At 43.9% G+C, this 23459-nt stretch overlaps 1 protein-coding gene across 1 annotated transcript in view; it reads right to left on the bottom strand.

The window, feature by feature from the left end:
* Positions 1 to 23459, bottom strand: part of EXT2 (exostosin glycosyltransferase 2) — a 123950-nt gene that overhangs the window by 86762 nt on the left and 13729 nt on the right. The window contains exons 5-7 of the mRNA XM_080643199.1: positions 16348 to 16543; positions 14235 to 14374; positions 11686 to 11779 (exon numbers count right to left, since the gene is read on the bottom strand). Coding sequence (XP_080499325.1) covers positions 11686 to 11779; positions 14235 to 14374; positions 16348 to 16543 — 430 coding nt within the window. The remainder of the gene's footprint in view (positions 1 to 11685; positions 11780 to 14234; positions 14375 to 16347; positions 16544 to 23459) is intronic.

The raw sequence follows: 23459 nt of genomic DNA on the forward strand, positions 1-23459 counted from the left end.
CTGCTGGAAAGCCCCACCTTCTGATTAAGTGTCATCAATCTGAGCTCTCCCTTGATTCTGAGTAGAAACCCCAAGGTAAGTTCCCAAAACTGGGACTTTGAACAGACGGAGAAGCTTGAAATAGCTACACATGCTAAGTCAGAGGTTCTCAATCCCTCCCCCCCTTTTTTTACTCAATATACCCATAAGTAAGAGTAACTCAGGTTCATCATGGCAGGGATTCTAGAGAGAAATCCTCACCCCCACCTCCTAACCCAGAAAGCATTTAGGAATTTGAGTGACAGTGAGAGAGATGTGTAAAGTTTGAAAATCCCACAGGGAATACTGATCCCCCCTTCATCTCACTGTTAAACACAGCTATGGTAGCTAATTAGACAGTTGAAATCTTCTTCTTCCATAGTTTCCCATCTGCAAGTTATACCAAAAAGGTTTCCAAAGATTATGCTTGCTTTATGTCATATGTAAAGTTACCTACAACCTGCTAGGCAAAGAGGTTTGGGAGAACACTGATTTGTGGTTATTCTAAGCCAAACGGAGCACAGTCAGGTCCGCTGTTCCCTCGCACTGCGCTCAATCCTTCAGGATGTTATTCTGACCCTTCAGTCTGCCACCACCTTCAATCGTTCACATCAAATGCCAAAATGCCTCACTGCAGAGCTCAGCCCTCAGTCTGCAGCTGAAACCAAAAACTGCAAGCTTTTCCTAGAACACAAATGATACATTTAGAAGAACAAGACCTGGTCAAAATAACCTAAAGTTAAAAACACTTCACTCCATATATGGACTGCAAATACCTGACAAGAAAACACTTGGTCCTTTTAGTAAAAAGTATTGGAATCTGAAGGATAACAAGTGAATTGCTCCCCTACCATTAAATTCCTTAATAAAATGGGAAGTATGCATTTAAATATAACAAATTAAGTTATATTTAGCTACCTCTCTCCTTATAAGTTACAAGGAGAGAGGTATCTGTACTATCAGAAATGATTTCTATGAAGCTACTTCCGTACCAACCCTGATCTGATTATTAAATATCTTTTGTATTTTTAGATTTTTTTTTTATTGATTTCTAGAGAGAGGAAGGGAGAGGGAGAGAGAGAAACATCGATGTGAGAGTGAAACATTCATCGGCTGCCTCCTGCATGCCCCCTACCGGGGATCGAGCCTGGAATACAGGCACATGCCCTGACCGGGAATTGAACCGGCAACCTTTTGGTGCACAGGACCATGCCCAACCAACTGACCCACAGTGGCCAGGGCTTAATGGCCTTTAAGTAAAAATAAATGAATACATGACTGTTGTCATACATTCTCAAGAGCAGTAGCACAGAATTATAAGATAATATTATTATAAAACTGAAAATTATGCCATGACAAAAATAATTAAGCAACTCCAAATTCTCTCAACCTCTGCAATGCTGAGGGAGACTGAATATATAAATATATAATCTATAATAATAAAAGCATAATATGCTAATTTGACCGGATAGCCAAACGTCCTTCCAGACGACCTTCCGGATGAAGCCAGGGCTGCAAGGGCTGAGGCAAGCTGCCCCAGTTGTGAGGGCCAAGCCCCTTGCACAAATTATTTATAAATGAAGGCAGAAATCCTACAGATCAGTTTAACCCTTACAGAAGATTTGAAACAATGAATTCTTTACCGAACATATCAACACTTGATAATTTATAAGTTATTGTTTTATAAACAAACCTAGATATTTTTCTGAGTAGGTATATAATGAATTCACAAAGTCTGAACTACTTTTCCTGTAGGGAGTAATTATTTCTCAGAAATGCTTCACAAATAGCCCCACCCTGTGGGAAACCAGCCCCAAAGAGTTAGACAAGTCTTATACAGGCTGCAAGTTAATACTTAATACTTTTATTACAGAGGCCATTTTTTGAAGCAACACCCCATATTTGGAACTCACGAGGGATTAACCCATGGTTTTCTTTAGAGAGAGCTCTCCAACCTAACCAATGCCCAATGAGGCATCTACCCTGACCCTTGAAAAGGCTGTGTATTGAAGAATAATCATAATCATATTTATTGAGAATCTCTAAGATATTTATTTATTAAATATTTTAATAAATTTGTTAAAATTATACCATAAGCAATAGCACCCAGTTCACTAAACTTCTTAGTAATTATAGGGTATGAATTCAGTCCCCAGAAATGTATAAAAAAGCAGTTCTTGCTTTGGAGTCTGGGGCCTTGTTTTGTTTTATTGCTTGTTTGGTTTTTATACCTAATTACTCTCCCCACAGGAGCTACACAAGTAATAAAACAAATCAGTATTTTTTTATTGTTTGCTCAATGAAAATCATCAATCCTAGATCAACAGCGCTACAATTTCACTTACTACAAAAATCCCTTGCTTTTTGCACCAACCTCAAGCTAAATGGCTATTTTAAATTGAACACACTTGCAATACTGCTCATGTCCAAAACTATTTGAAAAAAAGAAAAGTAATGGGTTTGTGCCAAAAGGGGCAGAACAGTTGAAAATATATATCCATTGGATTTTGCTTATCTCTACTAACCTCTTCCTAAAAGCTTTAGTTAGGAGAAAAAGGACAGGCAGATATGAAGCCCATCGTGAGGGCATATCCCACCCACCCCACCCCACCCCTTTGGAAAGCAAGGCTGGAAAGCCAAAAGGAGGAGGATAAGGATGCGCTTTCTGAAATGCCTGGAAAAACATTCTGGTCAGGAGATGCCAGAGATTTTGAAGCTCCCATCAAGCTGCTGGCCTAGATCCAGGTAATGGTTTTTCCTTCCCTTCAGCTGTCTGCTGCAGGAGCTTTCCAGCAAAGAAAGAAAGAAAGGAAGAGTGGTAGGGGAGAGGGAGGAGCAGCTTCCAGTCCACTTCTCTGAGAGGGAGGGTAAAGGGCCAAGCATGGCAGGCTGACATTTATAGAGGGCCTGGCGTTTCCAGGGAGCACTCAGGGAGGATTACTGGGGGTTAGCAAACGGGTCTAAAAGGGCAGCAAAGCAGACTGATGAAAGTCCCTTTAAATTTGATAAGTGATGCTGTGGACACAGAGACAACAAGCTGGAGCTGGCGAAGACAGGCGTGCAGAGGTCTAGCCAGTCCGACGGCCTTTAGGGAAAAAAAATACATTGTAAACCTGGCTCCCCTGACTCTTCAGGGCTGCCCAGCTCACTTGCTGGAGCTCAAAAGCACAAACTGTCAACAGAACAGCATTTCTAATCAGGACAAATATAAAAGCCCTTGTGAAATCCTCCCTTGCCTGACCCTTACTGCCCTGTTCCTACCAACCAAGAGCAATGTATCCCGCAATGGCGAAGTTCCGGACCTGCAAAGGTTAATGATCTTGCTAGTCTTTTACCTCCAAATCACGGCTGCACCACCCAGTCCCTTCTGCCTGGTATTTTTCTCCAATTTTAATATCAGAAGTTTCACACGCCTGCCTGAGCTCCTGGACTCGGCAGAAAGGCCCATATAGCTGTCAGCAAACTGATAAGAACTTTAAAATTACTCCGCAGGGCCTCTTTAAAAAGAAGAGCCAAAGAAGCCCATAAAGAAAGAGGGCAGGGGCCACGGAAACCAGCCGCTCACACTGTTTTAACGTGGCACTAAAATGAGCTGCAGATTTATGGCAGTGTTTTAGCCCCTGGCCCAAATCATCTGGGATGAGGCTCTCTTCTCTGCTCTCCAGAGGGATTTCAAATATGGGATGGAGCTGGCCAGAAAGGAGCGGGGGCAGGGAGGCAGAGGTAGGAGGAGGAGAGGGAAGGGAAGAAGCGAGTACAGGAGGATCGTATAGAACAGTGGTCGGCAAACTCATTAGTCAACAGAGCAGCAAACAGCAGCTCACGAGCCCACCGCGGTTTGCGGACCACTGGTATAGAACAGTGGTTCTCAACCTTTCTAATGCCGCGACCCTTTAATACAGTTCCTCATGTTGTGGTGACCCCCAACCATAAAATTATTTTCATTGCTACTTCATAACTATAATTTTGCTACTGTTATGAATCGTAATGTAAATATCTGTGTTTTCCGACGGTCGCGACCCACAGGTTGAGAACCGCTAGCAGGGTCGCCTAAGACCATCGGAAAACACAGATATTTACATTACGATTCATTAACAGTAGCAAAGTTACAGTTATGAAGTAGCAACGAAAATAATTTTGTGGTTGGGGGTCACCACAGCATGAGGAACTGTATTATTAAAGGGTCGCGGCATTAGAAAGGTTGAGAACCACTGGTACAGAAGAACTCATTCTCCTTTCAGTAGAAGACGACAACCAGCTAAATCTAAAAGATACCTGACTTAAATTCACATGAAAATCCTTTATTTTTAGCTCAGACCCAGTAAATTCTGATTCAACTACTCACCACCCAAAATGTCAATTCTATTTTTAACTTCTCTCCGTAAGTTTATCTTTTTTCATTTTTTAATTCAAAAATCATGATTTGGACCAGCCAGCATGGCTCAGTGGTTGAGTGTCAACCTATGAACCAGGAGGTCACAGTTCGATTCCTGGTCAGGGAATATGCCTGGGCTGTGGGCTTGACCCCCAGTGCAGGGTGCTCCAGGAGGCACCCATCAATGATTCTCTCTCATCACCGATGTTTCTATCTCTCTCTTCCTCTCTCTTCTTCTCTGAAATCAATAAAAATAATTTTTAAAAAAATCATGATTTGGCAGAGACACATTAGAAGAGGGGAAAAAGGCCTTAAAATAAAAATTTTTCTCACTGGAAAGGGGAAAAAGTAATAGTACTTTATCCAAATGTGCCAATGAATTTTTTTAAAGGCCAGATAGAAAACCACTTATTTTAATAAGCAATTCTGATTCTAACAGAAAAACAGAGATGAACCTCCTTGTCAAGATGTAGAGAGTGTATCAGAACCCACAGGAATAAATTATCTTCCCAGTTTCCAAGCCCAGAAGCAAATGCATAATACATCCGCGCTGGTAATTCACTGCGGTTCCTGAAGCCCAAACTCCATACCGGGAGGCTCCTTCCAATATTCAAACCCAGACCCAGGCGGAGCGCTCCCGAATCACTGCCAGCATGGAGCAGACACATCAGAATCTCCACGCTTTAAGCAAGTTCCTCACTGAACCATACAACTGCTCTACAGTATTGTTAGTCCCAAGCTCCAAGAAAAATTGAAGCTTGGAGAAGTCAGGTTACTTGCCCAAAGTCACAAAGCTGGTAAGACAGCACAGCTGAGGATATGAACTCAGGTTTCTCCAACTCAAAAGCTTTCCACTACCAGCATTTTTCTATTTTTTTGGACTAGGAACCATACTAAGAAACACATATAGACATTTTATTCTGCAACTCCCTACATATACATATATATAACTGAAAGGTTTCAGGAAATATTTACCCTTACTAGGGAATATGATGGTATTTTCCTTTCTATCATATTTCATTATTTAAAAATAAAATGCCAGTCTTGAACCAATGATTTAACTTCATGAGCAACTAATGAATCATGGTCCTCAGTTTGGAAAACACTGCAGTGACAATGAAGAAGAAAAAAAAAAGAATCACCAGACTGGGTTCCAGTGGCTCAGCTCTGGCCCTGACAACCCAAGTTTACTTAAACTCCAGGGCTTACTTGTGATTGTAAAATATGAGGAAAGGGCTGAGTCTTTTCTAAGGTCCCTTCCAGCTCTTTGATATTTTTTTTTCAATCCGCTTGATTGAAACTGTTTTCCACTTTCATCACACATCTTTTCATTACTCTTCACTTGTCATTACTATCCTTTCCTTCAATTCTCTGCAGAGAATTTCCTTCAGTTCCCTACTGGTATTCAAAGTCCCCCCAACCCCCACCTGCTCCATCTTACCTACTGAGTCTCTCACAGAAGCCATCCCCCGCCCCCCCCCTGCCCCCCCCAAGCCCCCCCCCCCCCCCCCCCCGTCCCAGGTCAGTGCGCTAACAGAGCATCATCCTCCTTGACATCCCTGCCGTGCCACAACTAACTACACAGCACTTCCGGCCTTTAATGTATTTTGCTGAAAGTACTGTCCCAACACTCTTGAGGGCTTTCTTAAAGACAGGATCCCCCTTTTAAAATCTCCCTCAACATGCCTGTACAACTAGGAACAAAGCAGGTGCCTGATACATATTTGATTTGTTTGCATTATGAAATTAAGGGCTCTATCTTAAATTTAGAGACTATTTAGTGGGCTGCTCTAGGAAAAGTCACAAAAACAATTAAAGCTGGTATCACAATAAGGTACGTGAGCATTTACAGACTAAGTTCCATAGACTACTCATTCATGTTTGCCATGGACAAGGTAGGCCAAGGTTGCCAAGGAAAGCAGCTTTATGGTCCTTCCATCTGGCCTGTGAGGATTTAAATCTCAGAAGCTATACAAAATAACTGCAAATCAGCCCAAACCTTAAAGACAAGAAAATTTATTTACAGGCCCTAGTGTACTATAAATTTCAGACAGTTCTATTAAAATGCTTTTTTTGGCTTCCCATCAGATATTTGGCAAAAGTCTTTTTCCAATAGGTTTTTAATACTAAAGTTGGGAAAAAAAAGTTAAAACACACAAAAATGCTCTTCCTTAAGAGTTCCAATTAAATGAGTCCTTATTTTATCCTGCTTTCCACAACATAAATGGGCCAGCATCCTCCACCAGAGTACACAGTGCTTTGGAAAAGTATTATGAAATTCAAAATATCCCATGAAGTGATTACACTCATCCCCACGGCTCTCCCACTAGCCAAAGAGCAGACTCCGTATCAAAACCACGGTTGCCTGTTTCACAGGAAGAACTCCAGGATCGGGTCAATGTGTTCTGTTTAAGAGCCAGCAATCCAATACCTTTCTTCAGGGCAAGTATGAAAGCAGAAATTGGGAAACAGCTTGGAGTGGCAGGTTGGGACTGGAGTATGGGGGAGAAAGGGAGGCATGAATATTAGGCATTTTTTAAAAGCCTTGAGAGTTCAGTTAAAAATTTTTCACTTTCACAGTTAGGGGGATAAGAATGACAGGCATTACAATATTGATTCTGGAAATTAGAGGTGAAATCTTTTCCACAGTCTTTACAATATATTTCCAGGGATGTGTCCAATCTAAATGCCTCAAGTAATAACTTTTTAAAGACGATCTAATAAGCAGTTAGTCTGAATTACTGGGAAGTTCATCCTGATTTTCAGTCTCAATCCTGGCCACACAGTGTTTTGAATAATTTGTGGGCAGCAAAATAGGTTGGGCTCCCTGTCTGTCCCTCACATATTGTGTGGTCTTGGGAGGATTACTTTACGTCTCTTTATCCTGTTTTTTCACATTGAAAGCTTCACCTTACTCTTCCAACTGCCTATCTCACTACTCTGTTTAAAGCGTAGTGAGATACCTTTAAGTGAATCACAAAAACACTTTTAAAAAATAAAAACAAACATTTTAGATAGAAAACTTTATAAAATACATGAGCCAATATTTTTTTTTTAATATATTTTATTGATTTTTTTTACAGAGAGGAAGGGAGAGGGACAGAGAGTTAGAAACATCGATGAGAGAGAAACATCGATCAGCTGCCTCCTGCACACCCCCTACTGGGGACATGCCCGCAACCAAGGTACATGCCCTTGACCGGAATCGAACCTGGGACCTTTCAGTCCGCAGGCCGACGCTCTACCACTGAGCCAAACCGGTTTCGGCGAGCCAATATTTTTAAATATATATATACTAGGGGCCCAGTGCACGAATTCGTGCACCTTGAAAGGAACTGTGGGCCACGAGGCTACAGTGGGCACAGGGGTGGGTCTTGGCACATCCTCCATGCCCCCGCCCAGTCCCTCCTGCTCCGGCCCCCAGTCCCCTCTCTGCTGGCAGCCCCACTCCCACTGCCGCCGCTCCCATGCAGTGATGGTGCCAGCCCTGCTCGCACCCGCAGCTGGTGCTGGAGCCACCACTCGCACCCACTGCGGCACCCAGCACCAGTCCCGATCGCTCGGCGCCATCAGCAGGTGCAAGCGGCGGCTGCTGCCCCAATCGCCCCTCAGGAGCAAGGGGAGGTTGAGAAGCCCTCAGGGGCAATCGGGGCCAGCAATCAGGGCCGGCAGCTGCCACTTGCATCTGCTGACAGCACCAAGCAATCAGGACCAGCACCAGGTGCTAGCAGGGGGTGCAAGAGGCAGGTGCAAGTGGCGGCTCCGGTACCGGCTGCGGATGCAGGTGGGGCCGGCGCTGGCAGCAGGTACAAGCACCAGGTAGGACTGGGGCGCACAGGAGCAAAGAATTTTCAGTAACCACCAGAGGCTCGCCCCGCTGACAGCGACTGGCGCCCAGCCTTGGTCTGGCGCCCCCACTCTCCTGCTCCACCATCCCACCACAGCCGACACCTGCCATGTTCCGCGCTCTGCTGCCTACTGCCAACGCCTGCCATGTTCTGTGCGCACCCCCTGGTGGTCAGCGCACGTCATAGCAACCGGTTGTTCGGTTGTTCTGCCATTCAGTCTATTTGCATATTAGCCTCTTATTATATAGGATACTAAACAACTTAAATCTCTGCTTAAAGATTCAAGGGCATCACAAGGAATATCAATTTCTATATTTCCTACACTTTAAGATACCACATCAATAACAGCTTTAGGGGGAAGGAAAAGAACTATGTTCAATGTTCAAACTGATGGTGAAAATCATTTGGGTGTCAGAAATCCAATATATGTAATACAAACAAATATGTACTTCTTTTAATTGTAGAATTCTTCCATCTTTCAATGATACACCCCGAGTATAGTGATGGAGTGAAGCCTACAAAGCTGCCTGCAGTATATCCAATGTGCAAAGAGATCTATTTTTTTAAATGTTGTTGTTTTTTAGAGAGGAAGAGAGAGGGATAGAGAGATAGAAACATCAACGAGATAGGAACACCATCAATCGGTTGCCTCCTGCACGCACCCCCACTGGGGATTGAGCCTGCAACCCCAGCATGTGCCCTGACTTGGTTCCTGGGTCAATGCTCAACTGCTGAGCCACCCCAGCCAGGCAAGAGATATATTTTTAAAATAGCTTTTCCACCTTCTTAGTTCATGCCAGACTGGCAGATAAGCCATCTCAAAGACCCTCACTTGTAGTCCCTCACCCCTTCAAATTTGTGATTTTTATACTATGGCTATGGAAATTGGATAATTCAATGTGTTGAAATTATGTATAAATAAGATAAAATGAGAGCCTAGTTTTAGGGATGCTCCTGGGAATGAAGTGCACACACACTTGCTGTTCTGTAGTCTGTTCTGCTCTCTCCTTTACCACCTCCAGGCCTAACTCCCTCCTGGTAGGTGATGGCACCACATGCCTGGGGTTTTATTTTCTTAAATAGAAGCATTTTTTTTCTTGTTCTTAATCAGCCCATTATATATTCAAGAATGCCTCTGCAGCCCAAATAGTTGGTATGCTTGGTAGGAAAATATGAAGGCAAACTGAGTGAGTCAGTGCAATAGACCGAAGAGAAACTAATATTTTAACGTACCTAAGCATTAAAGGTGAGAGAGAAAAGAAGATGCTGAATGTTTCTGCCACCCCAAAGCCTCCGAGTCAACTGAGTACAAAGAAGAGTTCAAAGGCAAGGCAGGCTCCTGACTTCCACCTCCTAGTGTGGCTGAGGTTAGAGGTCACTGCTGGTGGAGCCACTGACCAATAAAACAATGTTTGGAAACTCCACTCAATAGATAAAACTAGGGATCCATTTACACCTTCCTCCCTATCTACACAAACATTTCTAACTATCCAGTCTAGTGTCTATCCAGCTTTCCAAGATCCTCGATTGCTTTCTTTTTCATTGTGATTCAAGGGAGACTGGGGATATGAATGTTCCATTTGACTATAGAAAAATATTTAGTTGCACACTTCTTCCTGCTTTCCACTGTGAGAAAGATGGTTGATGGGGCACTCCATCTTTAAAGCCTTCCACAAATGCCACCTCTCCAATAAATGGATCCCTACCCCATATCTTCTTCCTTCCATTTCAGACCCCTAAGGTACTTTGGAAAATCTGCACCATCTCCTCATTTTCTTTGTGCTCATACCCATATGTCCACAAGATGACTGTTAGGCCTTTGAGACTGAGGATCACAGATATTTTATTATCTCCTATCATCTCCCCTTGAAAAAAAACTCACACTTAATTAGGGTTTCACTAAATTAATCAACTAGTTAATTTAGCTCATAGGACAATAAAAGGCTGATTGATACTGTTTTAACTATTATCCTCTACCAATTGAAGGGACTGGTTTTTAACCTACCCACAAAACTACAACAACAACAACAACAAATGATAAGCTACCCCTAGCTTGTCCAATGCCTTGTATACCGGCACTCTTGTTGCTCTTCAGGGTAGATAACAGCCATCGGTTGTACTTTTCTTTAAAAATCTTACCTTACCGAGAGCTCTTACTTACTTTAGGCTCTAGCCCTGTATTTCACATTACGGCTGCTTCACTATCACATCTAAGGTCAAGGGGAACATGTAATTTCTTCTTGTCAGGCTAAATATGTTTCTGTCTCGGTACATGCTATTTCCCAAGGCACAATAAGGACTTTGGCCATTATATACACTGATCAGACCGTAGCCTTTCTGATACTGATCTCTAAGTTGCAAAATGATGCTGCAATCCCTTCATCAAGATCCCAACCCATTCTTGGGGTCAACTCAGAAACGGTAGCTCTATCCCATCTAGGGAGAGCAAAATCCTGTGCTGAGCACTTTTTTCCTCAATGAAAGAACAGTTTCTGGAGAAGGGCTTTGAGGACGATGTCGGAGTGAAATACCAGAGCAGCTCATGGCATTTAGGATTTAGGATTTCTTGGAAACATTGACACAGAAGGAAAATGAGTCACTTAAAAGTGGATGGAGACCTCTGCTGGCTACAACTGTCCATGCAGCTCCTTCAACTGGTTCTGAGTTGCTCAGCAAAAAAATCACTGGGCTCCTCAGCCTCAGGTCACTCTGGCATACCAACCAGGGGCTCTATGGATCAACCACTGAGGCAAGAGGTTTATGCCTGTCTTACAAAAAGATCCAAATGAGACCTCCCCCAAGAGAATTCACTAAGGTGTAAAAACTTCCCAGAACCAGCTGCATACTATTTTTTTCAGCTACTCCTGCCAAGGTCAGTTTTAAACTGATGGACAGTAAACAGAGGGCAAAGTGTCCAGCATAATCTGGAAAGGGTCCTACAGAACAAAAGAACTCTCTCTAACCTTAGAGAGCTGAGACTTTATCAATGGAACAGTGGCTCTCAATCAAAGCAATTTTGTCCCGCAGGGGATATTTGGCAATGTCTAGATAGTTTTGATTGTCACAACTTGGGATGAGGGTGTGCTATTGCATCTAGTAGCTAAACCTTTACCTATCTGGGAATTACTTCAACCTGATAATCTCACCTCTAGCTGGTATCAGTCCAGTCTAGAAATATGGGGTTGGGAGAAGAGATCATTTTTGGAACATAGAATACTCAGAGAAGGGGCATTGCAGAGGAGTGCTTTAGAAGGTCTCAAAGTAGCACAGAGAAAAGGGGTGTCAGAAAGCAGGAGAGAGATGTAGAAAGGGAGGCAGGGAAGTGCCCCTTTCTTCTGCAGGTTGATATAATGTAGGGCATTCACCATCAGAGGAGATAACTGGCCCTCGTGACTAGAGGGGTTCAGGAAAAGAGATGGCCTTAATTACTGCTTGGCCTCTTACCTGTCTCTGCATTTCTTCAATCTGTCTTTGGGGGATGCTCTGCAAAATGCTGTATACATCTGCCATCTTTTCTTCTGGCACAACCACAGAGGCTCTAGAAACAATAGCAGAACAATTTACATACGTACAGCCCTTTCACAGAGCACTTCTATATACATTGCCTGTTTAATTCTCACAAGCAGCAATGACAAACATCCTTCAGCTAGACTGTACACCCAATCCATTCATTTACTCAGCACGTATTTATGGAGACCCCGTTAGGAACCAGGTACTGGTAATGCGACAGTGAGCAAAGCAGACAAAGAAGGCATGGGAGTGAGAGAGCCATGAGAATACCTGAGGGAGGAGCACTCCAGGCAGAAGGACTAACAAGTGAGAGGCTCTGAGAAAGCAGCATGTCGGGAATGTTCCGGCAACAGTAATGAGGCCAGTGTGGCTGGAGAACAGTAACGAAGATGGAGATGAACAGAAACCAGGGAGGGAGGTTTACAGCAAAGCATATAGGCCACTGTAAGGACGTGGGCTTTTACTGAGGTAGAAAGTCACTGGGAGATTTTAGGCAAGCATGGCACGATCTGATTATGTTCCACAGGATCACTGTCCCTAAAGTGTTAGAACAAACCACCAACACCAAGACCAGAAGCAGGGAGAACAATTAGAGGCCACCGCCAAATCTAGGCAGGAATTGCTGAGGAGAGAGGAACTGATGAAAGTGATGAGAGAAGAGAGCCGGCAGGATCTGCTAACAGAACAGATATGGTAGGTAAGGGAAAGGGAGGACTCAACAGTGATTTACCCTTCGTGGCATTTAGCAGAGATTGCAATTACATTTGCATAGATTAAAATCTGAAACCTCTCCCCACACTACTAGTAGACTAGTCCACTGGGATGGAAACCACGCCTAGTTCCACTCACCAGCATATCCTGAACATCTGGTACATTGCTTAGCACATACAGTTAGCACTTAATAAATATTTGCTAAATAAATACACGATTTCAACTATACAGACGGGAAAACCGAAGCTCAGAAAAGATTAAATGATTTGCCAAGATCACAAAGCTAGCTGGTTATCTGAAGCCAGGCTCCCTGACTCCAAATCCAGAGCCCTTCCACCACTTATCCATAATTCAACTACCCAAGCAGTTCTGGCTTCCATAGGAAAACCTTTGCAGACTTGGCTCAGGGTCACTGCCTCTGTAAAGCCCTCACCATCTCCACCCCAGCAATGGTATGTGTCTCCTTCTCACTCTTCTCCAAGCACCCCACCCAGAGCGGAGTCTCATCACAGTATTTGATAATTACTGGTTTACTTGTCTATCTTCCACCACCAAACTATGCGCTTCTTGGAGGTAAGGTTTGACCTTGATCATCTTTGTATCCCCATACCTAACACAGTACAGTACCTGGTAAATAAAACACTCAATCATGTTTTCATGGATATATAAATGACTGCAAGTGGCTCATCACCTCTCTTAGGTACAAAGAATTGCATACCCTTCTCTTCCAGGCTGATTTAGGCTCCCTCCTCCATTCTGGGCTTTCATCGCCCCCCTGTGCATGCATCTATTATAGCCCTTAACACACAATATTATAATTGGTTTGTCTTCCTCACTAGATTCTAACCTCCTTAATAGCAGAGACTGTATTATTCACAGTAGGCTTCCCAATAAACGTGAGATGAATGAATGAATACACATATGAATGAATATACATATGAATGAATGCTACTTAAATTATTCAAATATCTGTAGTGATCATAGTTGAATAGAAATATCAAAAAAACTGGGAAGGAGAAAGCAATTAAGCATTTAAGACCAAGTTGAACCTGAGAAGTATATATTAAAGAAACTAATAATAATCTTTAACCTCCAAAGTCCTAGGGAAATGAAATAACATGAGCCTCTCAGGCTAGTCTGTTTTTTATAGCATTAACAGCCATAACCAAGCAGAGCCTCCGTCTGTCCATCTGTCCACTGGGAATGTTGCTAAGCTTTCATCCATGGGGAGGCACTCCACCTCCAGCTAGTCACATTATGCAAATTCAATAAAGACTCCAGAGCAATGGTTCTCAAATGGGGTTATAAATTATACCTGGGAGCTTTAAAATTCAGCATTCCTAAGGCTAAGCCCAGGCATTTTGAAAAGTTCTCCAGGTAAGTATACCTTGCAGCCTCTACAAACCACTGCTTTTTGGCCAAGAATTGGTAAATGCTTTCTGTAAAGGGCCAGAAAGTAAATATTTTAGGTTTTGTGAGCCACACAATCTCTGTCACAACTACTCAACTCGGCCACTGTAGCACAAGACAATATGTAAGTGAAAGGGTGTGGCTGAGTTTCAATAAAACTTTATGTATAAAACTGGCAATCTGCCATATTTGGTTCATAATCTCTGCTCCAGGCCAATGAACTAACTCTTCTGAAGGAAAACATAGCCAAACAATCTACAGAAGTTCTCACACTTAGGAAGCCATCACAATTACTCGAAGGCTTCTGAAACCTAATACACACAGAACCACTCATGTAAAATTTATTAGACGGTAACACCCACCTCTTCCAGTCAAGCACTTCGGAGAAAGGCAAAATATAGGAGTCTGCAATGACAACTGGGACACAGCCAGCCCGTAGAACGTCACTCAATACCGCCTGGCCCAGCCGAGCCCCACGAAGAACCACACAGAAAGTAGCCTCCTGCAGGAACAGAAGCAGAAGTAGGGGTTTACAAACCAGTTTCACTGACCCACTTGTGATCCCTGAAGACCATGAAGTTCTCCCAAAGACTGAAGCCAAGCAACACTGAGGCATCCTGACACAAAAACGCAACTATTAATTCATCCTTCTGCTCTTCAGCGTTACTTCAATGCCGCTTCTGTTGGCATCCTGAAAATGTTTAAAACCCACCTCCAAGTCTGGATACGCAATATGACTGCGCATAGACTGTCTCTTTCAGCTCTCTTGTACCATGAAAATACATGTGGCACAGTGTACTTACCACAGCCTACCGTGTCATACAATTATTTTATCTAGGCATATCGGGTTCTCTAGAGGACCCCCTAATGGGAAGGTATCAAATCTCATTTCATCTTTCCACTCCCCATGGCATCTAGCAGTGTGCTTCGCATATAGAAGATAGTCATTTCATGAATGCAATACCTTTGAAAACACATTAAGACAGAAATGCTCTATTTAGAAAAAATAAATTGGACAAAATGAAAAATCTCAAAAGATCTTCCCCACTCACTCCCTCAGTGTGGGAAACATCTGGGAAAATAAGAGATGCAATTGGTAAACCAAAATAAGAAAAGACCTAACACTCAGTTTCTCCCAGTTTTTGCCTCGTCAGGAGAAAAAAGATCTTTAAAAAGACAGACTATTTAATCTTTAAAGCTAGAGAAAAGGAACATTTAGAAAAAAAATGTGAAGAAACTCAATATGCCAAACTCCTCTGGGGATAAATAAAAGAAGCAGCAAGAGTCAGAAAAGAGAATCAGTCATGGCGCCCAGAGGCGCAGGTGGACAGCTCCGCCGCCCTGAGGAGTCGGCATCCAGATGTGGACACACGTGCTGATAACCATTTTTCCTGTCTAGACAAAGGTTACTATAAATACTCCTGTTCACATCACCACTGTTATCAGTCAGACATTCCAGAGAAGATGCAGCACTTTTTGAGAGAAAGTATTTTAACAATCTCAGCATGGGCCAGTTCTCTTTGGAGATTAAAAAAAAAAAAAATCATACCAGCACCTTGATATTTCCCCTTGAACTAACCTGTCTGCATCTTAAATATTTAAGTGAACGAAACTCAACGTCTCCTTTCTTAGCCCCCAGGCCCTTGGAATGTCAAATATCCTGCTTATAAAACATCCCCAAAAGGATTGCTTTGCCCATGGGTATGTATATTTAAGTATAGGACATGCCACCAATAGAACATGCCACCAGTTTTTTGGTTGTTTTTTTTTAAAAATATATTTTATTGATATTTTACAGAGAGGAAGGGAGAGGGATAGAGAGCTAGAAACATCGATGAGAGAGAAACATCGATCAGCTGCCTCCTGCACACCTCCCACTGGGGATGTGCCCGCAACCAAGGTACATGCCCTTGACCGGAATCGAACCCAGGACCCTTCAGTCCGCAGGCCGACGCTCTATCCACTGAGCCAAACTGGTTTCGGCCATACCACCAGTTTTGCTAAGGGTGGCAAAACACACACACAAAAAAAAAACAACAACAATGACTAAAAATAACGACCTTCCACGCCCAGAAAAAGCTGACTGCTGTGGCTAGCAGTCAGAGAGTTCAAGCTGCCACTTAAAGAAGACCATTTCTCTGAATGGCTTATGAATACAGGTGTAAAAGCAAACTACATCTGCCTGCTTTGTCCATGTGGCTTCTTTGTAAACCTCTCACATTTGCATTTGGAAGTATAATGAATATCTGAAAGGCGATGGACTCTTACAGGCCAAGCAGCTTTGCACAAACACTATGCCAGACATCGAAGCACCTTTAGGTCTACACGCCCAGTAAAGAGCAATACTCCGCTTCCTCTTCCCCTGGGGGAGTTCTCCTGGCTGCCAGTGGAGAAAGCGCCTGTTTGTCAGGGTTAATTTCACCTTGTGGAAGTGATCTCTTCCGAGGCTTGAGAGAGGTAATGAATGACACTCACCTGCAGCACCTGGGGGTAATCGAAGACCTGATGCTTGTGGCAGCGCTTCCGGACGGAAAGGTCGTCCTCGGAGAGGTTGGTGCATTTATCCAGTACCAGCACTGACTCTCCGTGTTTGGCCTGGAGGGCTCCCAGTTCCTCTCGGTACTCAGGATGGAGAGCCATCTGAGATGACAGGAGGAAGTATCGCCGGGGACTGTAAAGGAGGGAAAAGGTGACTGGGAAGCTGCAGCTGGTGTGGCAGTCAAGGTAAGACAAACTCTGACATTTAACGTATGCCAATAGTGTTTTCTCATTAGTTTTCACATCTCTTGACTTTTTGGGAAATAATACTCTAGCATGGCTGATTGTTTAAAATATGATATGCTGTAAGAGAGTAAGGTATGACTCATTCACATGCTGAAATATTACACAATAGGTAAAAATTTTATTTGGAAAAAGCTCTTAATGTTTTGAGGAACTGCTTACAATATGCCAAGCCAAACTTAGCATGCTATAAATACGTGTGTGTAAAAAGAGAGAAACTGACTGACTGGTTGATTGGAAGAAATATCTATAGCTGGTCTCTGATCTGAAAAAGAACTGAGAGTTGGCTGCATCCTTCAAATGGGAAAAGAGGGAAACCTGATGGGCAGCACTGGCTGTAAGACCAGGCGAGAGAAGGACTGCTCTGGCTGTGGAACGGCACCCTAATGCTATGAAGAAGCTCCAGGGAAAGACAGCTCCCATGGCGAAAGTCAGCCGGCCATCAGAAAGACTGAACTGGTCACTGAGGACAGGTGGGAAAAAAGTCTTTACCAGAGGATGGAATCAGTCGTAAGATCTGGACAACAAGGATGCTTAAAAGAAAATGGAGTGAAGAAAGGATTCCCAAGGGCCTAGTGTCATTTAGAACTCCATACGAGATAAACATGAGAACACAAAACTACTAAGCCAGCATCAACGGGGGAATTTTGGGGAGACCATCTGATAAGTAATTCCCTCCCGGAAGGCAAGATTCCCAGAAAACAGAAAGGTTACAGAGCATAGACCCTATATGGGTTGAGAGACCACTAGAAAAGAGTAATACAAAGCAGGTTCCAGGAGGAAATGAAATGCCCATCACACCTAGTGAAATTTAATGCTCACTTAAATCTAACTCTAACTGGTATAGACCATGGAAAATAGGAGGGCTATGCATCTCACAGGCTGGATGATAATATGAGTTCATAGGCTGGATGATAATAAGAGTCTGTTCATAAGAAAGGACCAAAAACCTATGCTCTGTGAACCATCTCGCTCTCTTTTTTCCTTGCTTTGGGAAGAAAGGGAGAGTAATTGTTTCACTTTTCTTTATTTCTTAGATTTATTTAGAGGTTCATGCATCCATTGCCAAAGACTAATCAATCATTCTCTAAGTGAGGTCCCATCTTTTACTGAGCACTAAGCTTCAGGTCCAAACCACACAGAGCAATGATGGAGAAGGTGAACTGGCCTGGCCAGCCAGATCAGCTCACAAACTCCAGAAAACAGAGCAACAGGTAACACAGCTCCGGATTACTTATAAATCTTCAGAACCATTTCTTTTGGTAATTTCTGTGTACAACTGAACTGAAAGCAAAAGGCATTTCCCACACCATAGTGAGGAAACAAAAGAATAAGCAGATTCCCTAGAACCTCACTGTCCAATAGCAATTAGCCACCTCGGGCCATTTAAATTTAATTAAAATCTCAAATTCAGTTCCTCCACCACATCACCCACATTTCAAGTGTGGGCCCTATGTGGCTAGTGCAGGGGTGGGCAAACTTTTTGACTCGAGGGCCACAATGGGTTCTTAAACTGGACCAGAGGGCCGGAACAAAAGCATGGATGGAGTGTTTGTATAAACTAATATAAATTCAAAGTAAAGGAGCAGAGGGGAGAGCAAGAGAACCGGATAGAACAGCCGGATCCGGCCCGCGGGCCGTAGTTTGCCCAAGGCTGGGCTAGTGGGTGACTGACAGCACAAATCCAGACCACCACCTCAACACGGAAGGTTCTGTTTGCTAGAGCTGCCCTAGAAGGTAGCTTAGACCCAGAGGCCCGGGTAAAGGTAAGTGGAAATAAGAACCACATGGAATAGCATCCCATCAGGGAGACAATTTGGATCAACTGCACAGACTGGTTCCTCTCATCCTGGGCAATGTCCCCCTAAATTGTAATTTACTGAACAATAAGATGAATATTTACAGCCAACGTGTTTCTTCTGGACACTGAAACAGACTCTTGGTTTCTACTCCCAGCTCGGAGCCCCAACAATTTTTCTTTTGTGAAAGCATTCACTTTGGAGGAATGACTTAGTGGTGCGAAGACCAGATACAGGGAGCACTCTCAGATCACCGCAAAGTATTTCCATGATCAATCCTGTCTGCTTAAACAGGAGAAAGCGCTATAGCCAAATTCACAAGATAAGCAGGGAAACCACCTTAACCATTAAAGCTATCTGAAAATGATGTGGACTGCAAGAGTTTTTATTACAAATCAGAAAACTTTTTGTTTCAAAATTATAGTGAAAAGTCATGCATCAAGTTAAGGCTAAATGGCCCCTAAGGGTCTTTCCAATTCCTAAGACACTGGAACATGGGACTTGCTGGATGTTTCTGGAGACTTTCTATTTCAGTAGAGCTGCTAACAAAAACGCTGCAAGAATAGGCATGTTGGCATCCAAGAGGGTGTCCATGCAGGACGATGTAGTGTTGAAGTCCTAGCAGGAAGAGTGTGTTTCTGCATGAGGGTGGCCCACATGGGCGTTGAAGGCCTTGTGGAGTAAGACTTTCTACTTGGGGAATAGCAGGGAGGTGGCCCAGCGCAGGGTATCAGAACCCTAAAAGGGTGACTGGCTAAGGTTTCTGCACTATGGACAGGGATAGAGGTAGTTATGGCAACCCATGGGATGCTGGAGACCAAGGGAGGTGAGGGGGCATCTGGGAATCCCAGAACAGTCAGTCACAGGACCACTGGATCCCCGCTCTGTTACTGTTCCATTTTCAACATAAATGTGCAGATGTGAACAAGAGTCTGAAATGATCCCTTGCTTCATGCTGGCTCTCCCTGACCTGACAGATGGTTGATGGAACATGCCCATTTTAGTTTTAAGCAAACAAAATGTTCAGGTGGATTTGTTTTTCTTTTAAGGACTAAAATTACTGGCTATGACTTTCATGTTTCCTCCCAGCAGTGTTGATATCTAAGTTTAAGGAAAATCATGCTGAGAATCTGAAGTCTCCCTCAAGAGTAACAGTTGTAAACTCCCAATTTAGTTCCTTTTAGAGAGAAAATGACAAGAATTCCTGCTGAGGCCAGCACAGCTGTGAGAAGGAGCTATCAATAGCAACAACCCTCAGCTTCCCATTGAAAAAACAGAGAGGGATTTAATATAAAAATAAAAACAAAGCTCTTGCTACTCTATATAGCCCTCAAGAGATGTGGGAATTCCCTTAAAAACCAACTCTCACAAAGAGCAACAAATACCAAACGCTGCCAAGAGGTCCCCCACCGTGCCTCCTCCCAAGTCCCTAGAAAGGATGGTGAGTCTGGAGCCTGTCTTTGCCTTATTTTTTTACTTTGGGGGTGCGGGAGGTGTTTATAAAAGAAACACCACAGCTGCAGAGCCAAACTGTGAGCTAGAGGGGAAATGTGGGTCCACATTCAGATGTGAAATGCACCAACTGGCCAGCAGAGGGAGGATCATGCCCAGTGCAGCCTTTAACATCTGCTGCTGCCCTTGAAGATATATCGCGTATCTAGTTACTAATGCAGAGAACTTCAGAAACTCAGAGACCTTAAATGATCTAGTTAAAGATTTAAATTTGAGTCTAATTATATATAATAATTAGAGAGATTCTCTAAGAAAATAATACCAATATAGCAGTTTAAGTCTTTGAAACTATTTATATTTATATATATAAAAGCCTAAGTGACCATTCGACCGGTAGCTATGATGCGCACTGACCTCCAGGGGACAGACGCTTTGACCAGTAGATTAGCTTGCTGCTGGGGTTCAGCTGATCGGGACTGGGCGAGATGACCGGACACACCCTGGATGAATCCGTGCACGGGCCGGTTTCAGTCCGATCCCCGCAGGCCAGGGACTGCGGGAGGGCTCCAGGGTGTGTCTGGCGGAGCCCCGCAGGCCAGGGACTGCGGGAGGGCTCCAGGGTTTGTCTGGCCGATCCCCGCAGGCCAGGGACTGCGGGAGGGCTCCAGGGTATGTCTGGCCTGTCTTGCCCAGTTCCGATAAGGGCCGGCCGGCCTGGGAGGGACCCCACTGGTGCACAAATCCGTGCACCGGGCCTCTAGTTTAAAAATAATTTTACTCTTCAGAGTGATTTATTCTGTTTTTACATCCTCTCTTTTTCGTCTGTTTTCTGTCCTAGATTAAATCTGCAGGGAATTAAGAGTCCTAAACCAACATAAGAGAGTGATACTATACTGGAGAGATCAGATAGTAAAGAAAGTTTAGTTCAAACAGTCTTAAGAAAGATGGAGGCCCAGAGGCCGCCAAACCAACCTGACAGACCTGATCCTCACGGCTCACTTTCTGCCTCACCCAGGCTTCTCAGGTGCTCCTGGCACTGCTGACGTTTGGATCCAATAATACTCTGTTGTGGGGAATTGCTCTGAGCATTGTAGAGGGTTAGTGGCATCCCTAGCCTCCACCCAGCAGATGCCAGGTAACACAGCAGGCCTGTTTTCCTTTGAAAGGTTGGCACTTGGCTAGTGTGTGGGAACTTCGATTTGGGAGATTTCCCACCATCCCCAGAACTGGTAAGAACTATGCCTGAGCCCCTGGCAGGGTGGCTCAGATGGTTAGTGTCATCCCATATACAAAAAAAAAAAAAGGTTGCAGGTTCAATCCCCAGTTGGAGTGCATAAGGAAGGCAGGTCACGGATCAATGTTTCTCTCTCTTGCCCCCTCTCACCCTTCCTCTTTCTCTAAAATCAATTAAAAACATATCCCCAGGTGAAGATTAAAAAAATCATTTTTAAAAAAGAACTGTGCCCAAACTGTTTGTACAAACAATATGGCTTATACTGAGCATCTGCTTTCCTTCTGGGAGTCTGGAGGTTTGGAACATGCCAGGCAGTGAACGCCCATGTGATTAGCTCTCAATAAAAAGCTGGGGCACTGAGTTTCTAAAGCGTTTCCCTGTGGGCAATATTTCACACATGTTGTCCCAACTGGTGCTGGGGAAGTACGCAGTCCTGTGTGGCATCCCTGGGAGAGGACCCTTACATGCCTGCACTTGGTTTCCCTGGATGCCACCGCAGCGCCTTTTCCCTTTGCTGACTATGTTTTGCATCCTTCTGTAATAAATCATAGCGAGAGTACAACTACATGCTGACTCCTGTGAGTCCTTCTGGTAAATCACAGAAGTTCAAGCTGGTATTGGGCACCCCGACACACACCCCCTCAGTGATAACAGTGGAACACAGATCCATATATTGGAGGGGGACAAAATGTCCTCAGGGCGACAAATCAACCCTTCTCCCCTGTTGAGAACCAGTAGCTTCGCCACACTTGGTCCAAATGGCCTTCAATAAAGGTTTGAGTTGAGCTGAAGTGAACTGAACTGACTAAAAAAATTTCCAGAACTTCAGGAAAAATAAAGCAAAGGGTTAAAAAAAAACTTTCAGCCCTAACCGGTTTGGCTCAGTGGATGGAGCGTCAGCCTGCGGACTGAGGGGTCCTGGGTTCAATTCCGGTCAAGGGCATGTACCTTGGTTGCGGGCACATCCCCAGTGGGGTGTGTGCAGGAGACAGCTGATCGATGTTTCTCTCTCATCGATGTTTCTAGCTCTCTATCCCTCTCCCTTCCTCTCTGTAAAAAATCAATAAAATATATTTTTTTTAAAAAACTTTCAGAAATCACACAACTGACTTAAATTTCAGTAAATGTTCACAGAAGCTGCAAGCAGAGGAGTGAACTTTTTTCAAGCTCAACTGACTTTTCTCTACCTATTATAGTTATTCATGTCTAGTGCTACATAAATATACCAAATTAAGATACCAGTGGATGACAGAAACTGTACCACCCCAAAGGGTACAAGCTGTACTAACACAGAATATCCTTTTTCATTTTATGGAAATCCAGCCTTGAAACAAAACGTGAACTATATCATTTTTCCAGTCTACAAATTCTCTGTAAAAATTATGTTCTAATATTCACCTCACGATAATCCAAAAAAATTAGGACAGGCATATTTTGCTCACATTTAGTGATGAATACTGCTAAGTATTTTTCAATATTCAAGTTTATATTCAGTGGACTAAAATTTTTCTAAACTTTGCTGAGTGAAGATTTTCATAATAAAATGTGGGGGGGGGGGATATGAATTGTGCATCTCTACAAGATAAAGATCCTATATAATAAAAGCCTAATATGCTAAGTGTCCGGTCAGCGGTTCAACTAATCAAAGCATAATATGCTAATAATATGCTAAGGCCACTCAACCGCTTTCTATGACATGCACTGACTACCAGGGGGCAGACAGTCAACCGGTCAACCAGTCACTATGACGTGCACTGACCACCAGGGGGCAGACGCTCCAACCAGTAGGTGAGCTTGCTGCTGGTGTCCAGCCGATCGGGACTGAGCGAGATGGGCCGGACACACCCTGGAGCCCTCCCGCAGTCCCTCCTCAGCTGGCCAACGTCCTGCGTCCCTCCCTGACCCCGATCGTGCACCAGTGGGGTCCCTTGGCCTGGCCTGTGCCCTCTCACAATCTGGGACCCCTCAGGGGGATGTCAGAGAGCCAGTTTCAGCCTGATCCCATAGGCTAGGCCAAGGGACCCCACTGGTGCACAAATTCGTGCACTGGGCCTCTAGTCTACACTAATAAAAGAGAAACATGCAAATTAACCATCACTCTGCTACACCAAGCCATGCCCACCAGCCAATCAGGAGCGAGTATGCAAATTAACCCAACCAAGATGGCGACCATCCACTAGCTGGAGCAAGCAGGAGGCTTGGGTTGCCCTGGCGATGGAGGAAGCCAAGCTTCCCGCCCACCCTGGCCAGCCCTGGCCTCCGCTCAAGGCTACAAAGTTTCAATTATAGAAGATAAATAAATCCTAGATACTTGCTTCCAG

This window comes from Plecotus auritus (genome assembly GCF_963455305.1).
Source record: "Plecotus auritus genome assembly, chromosome: 9".
NCBI classification, from domain to species: domain Eukaryota; kingdom Metazoa; phylum Chordata; class Mammalia; order Chiroptera; family Vespertilionidae; genus Plecotus; species Plecotus auritus.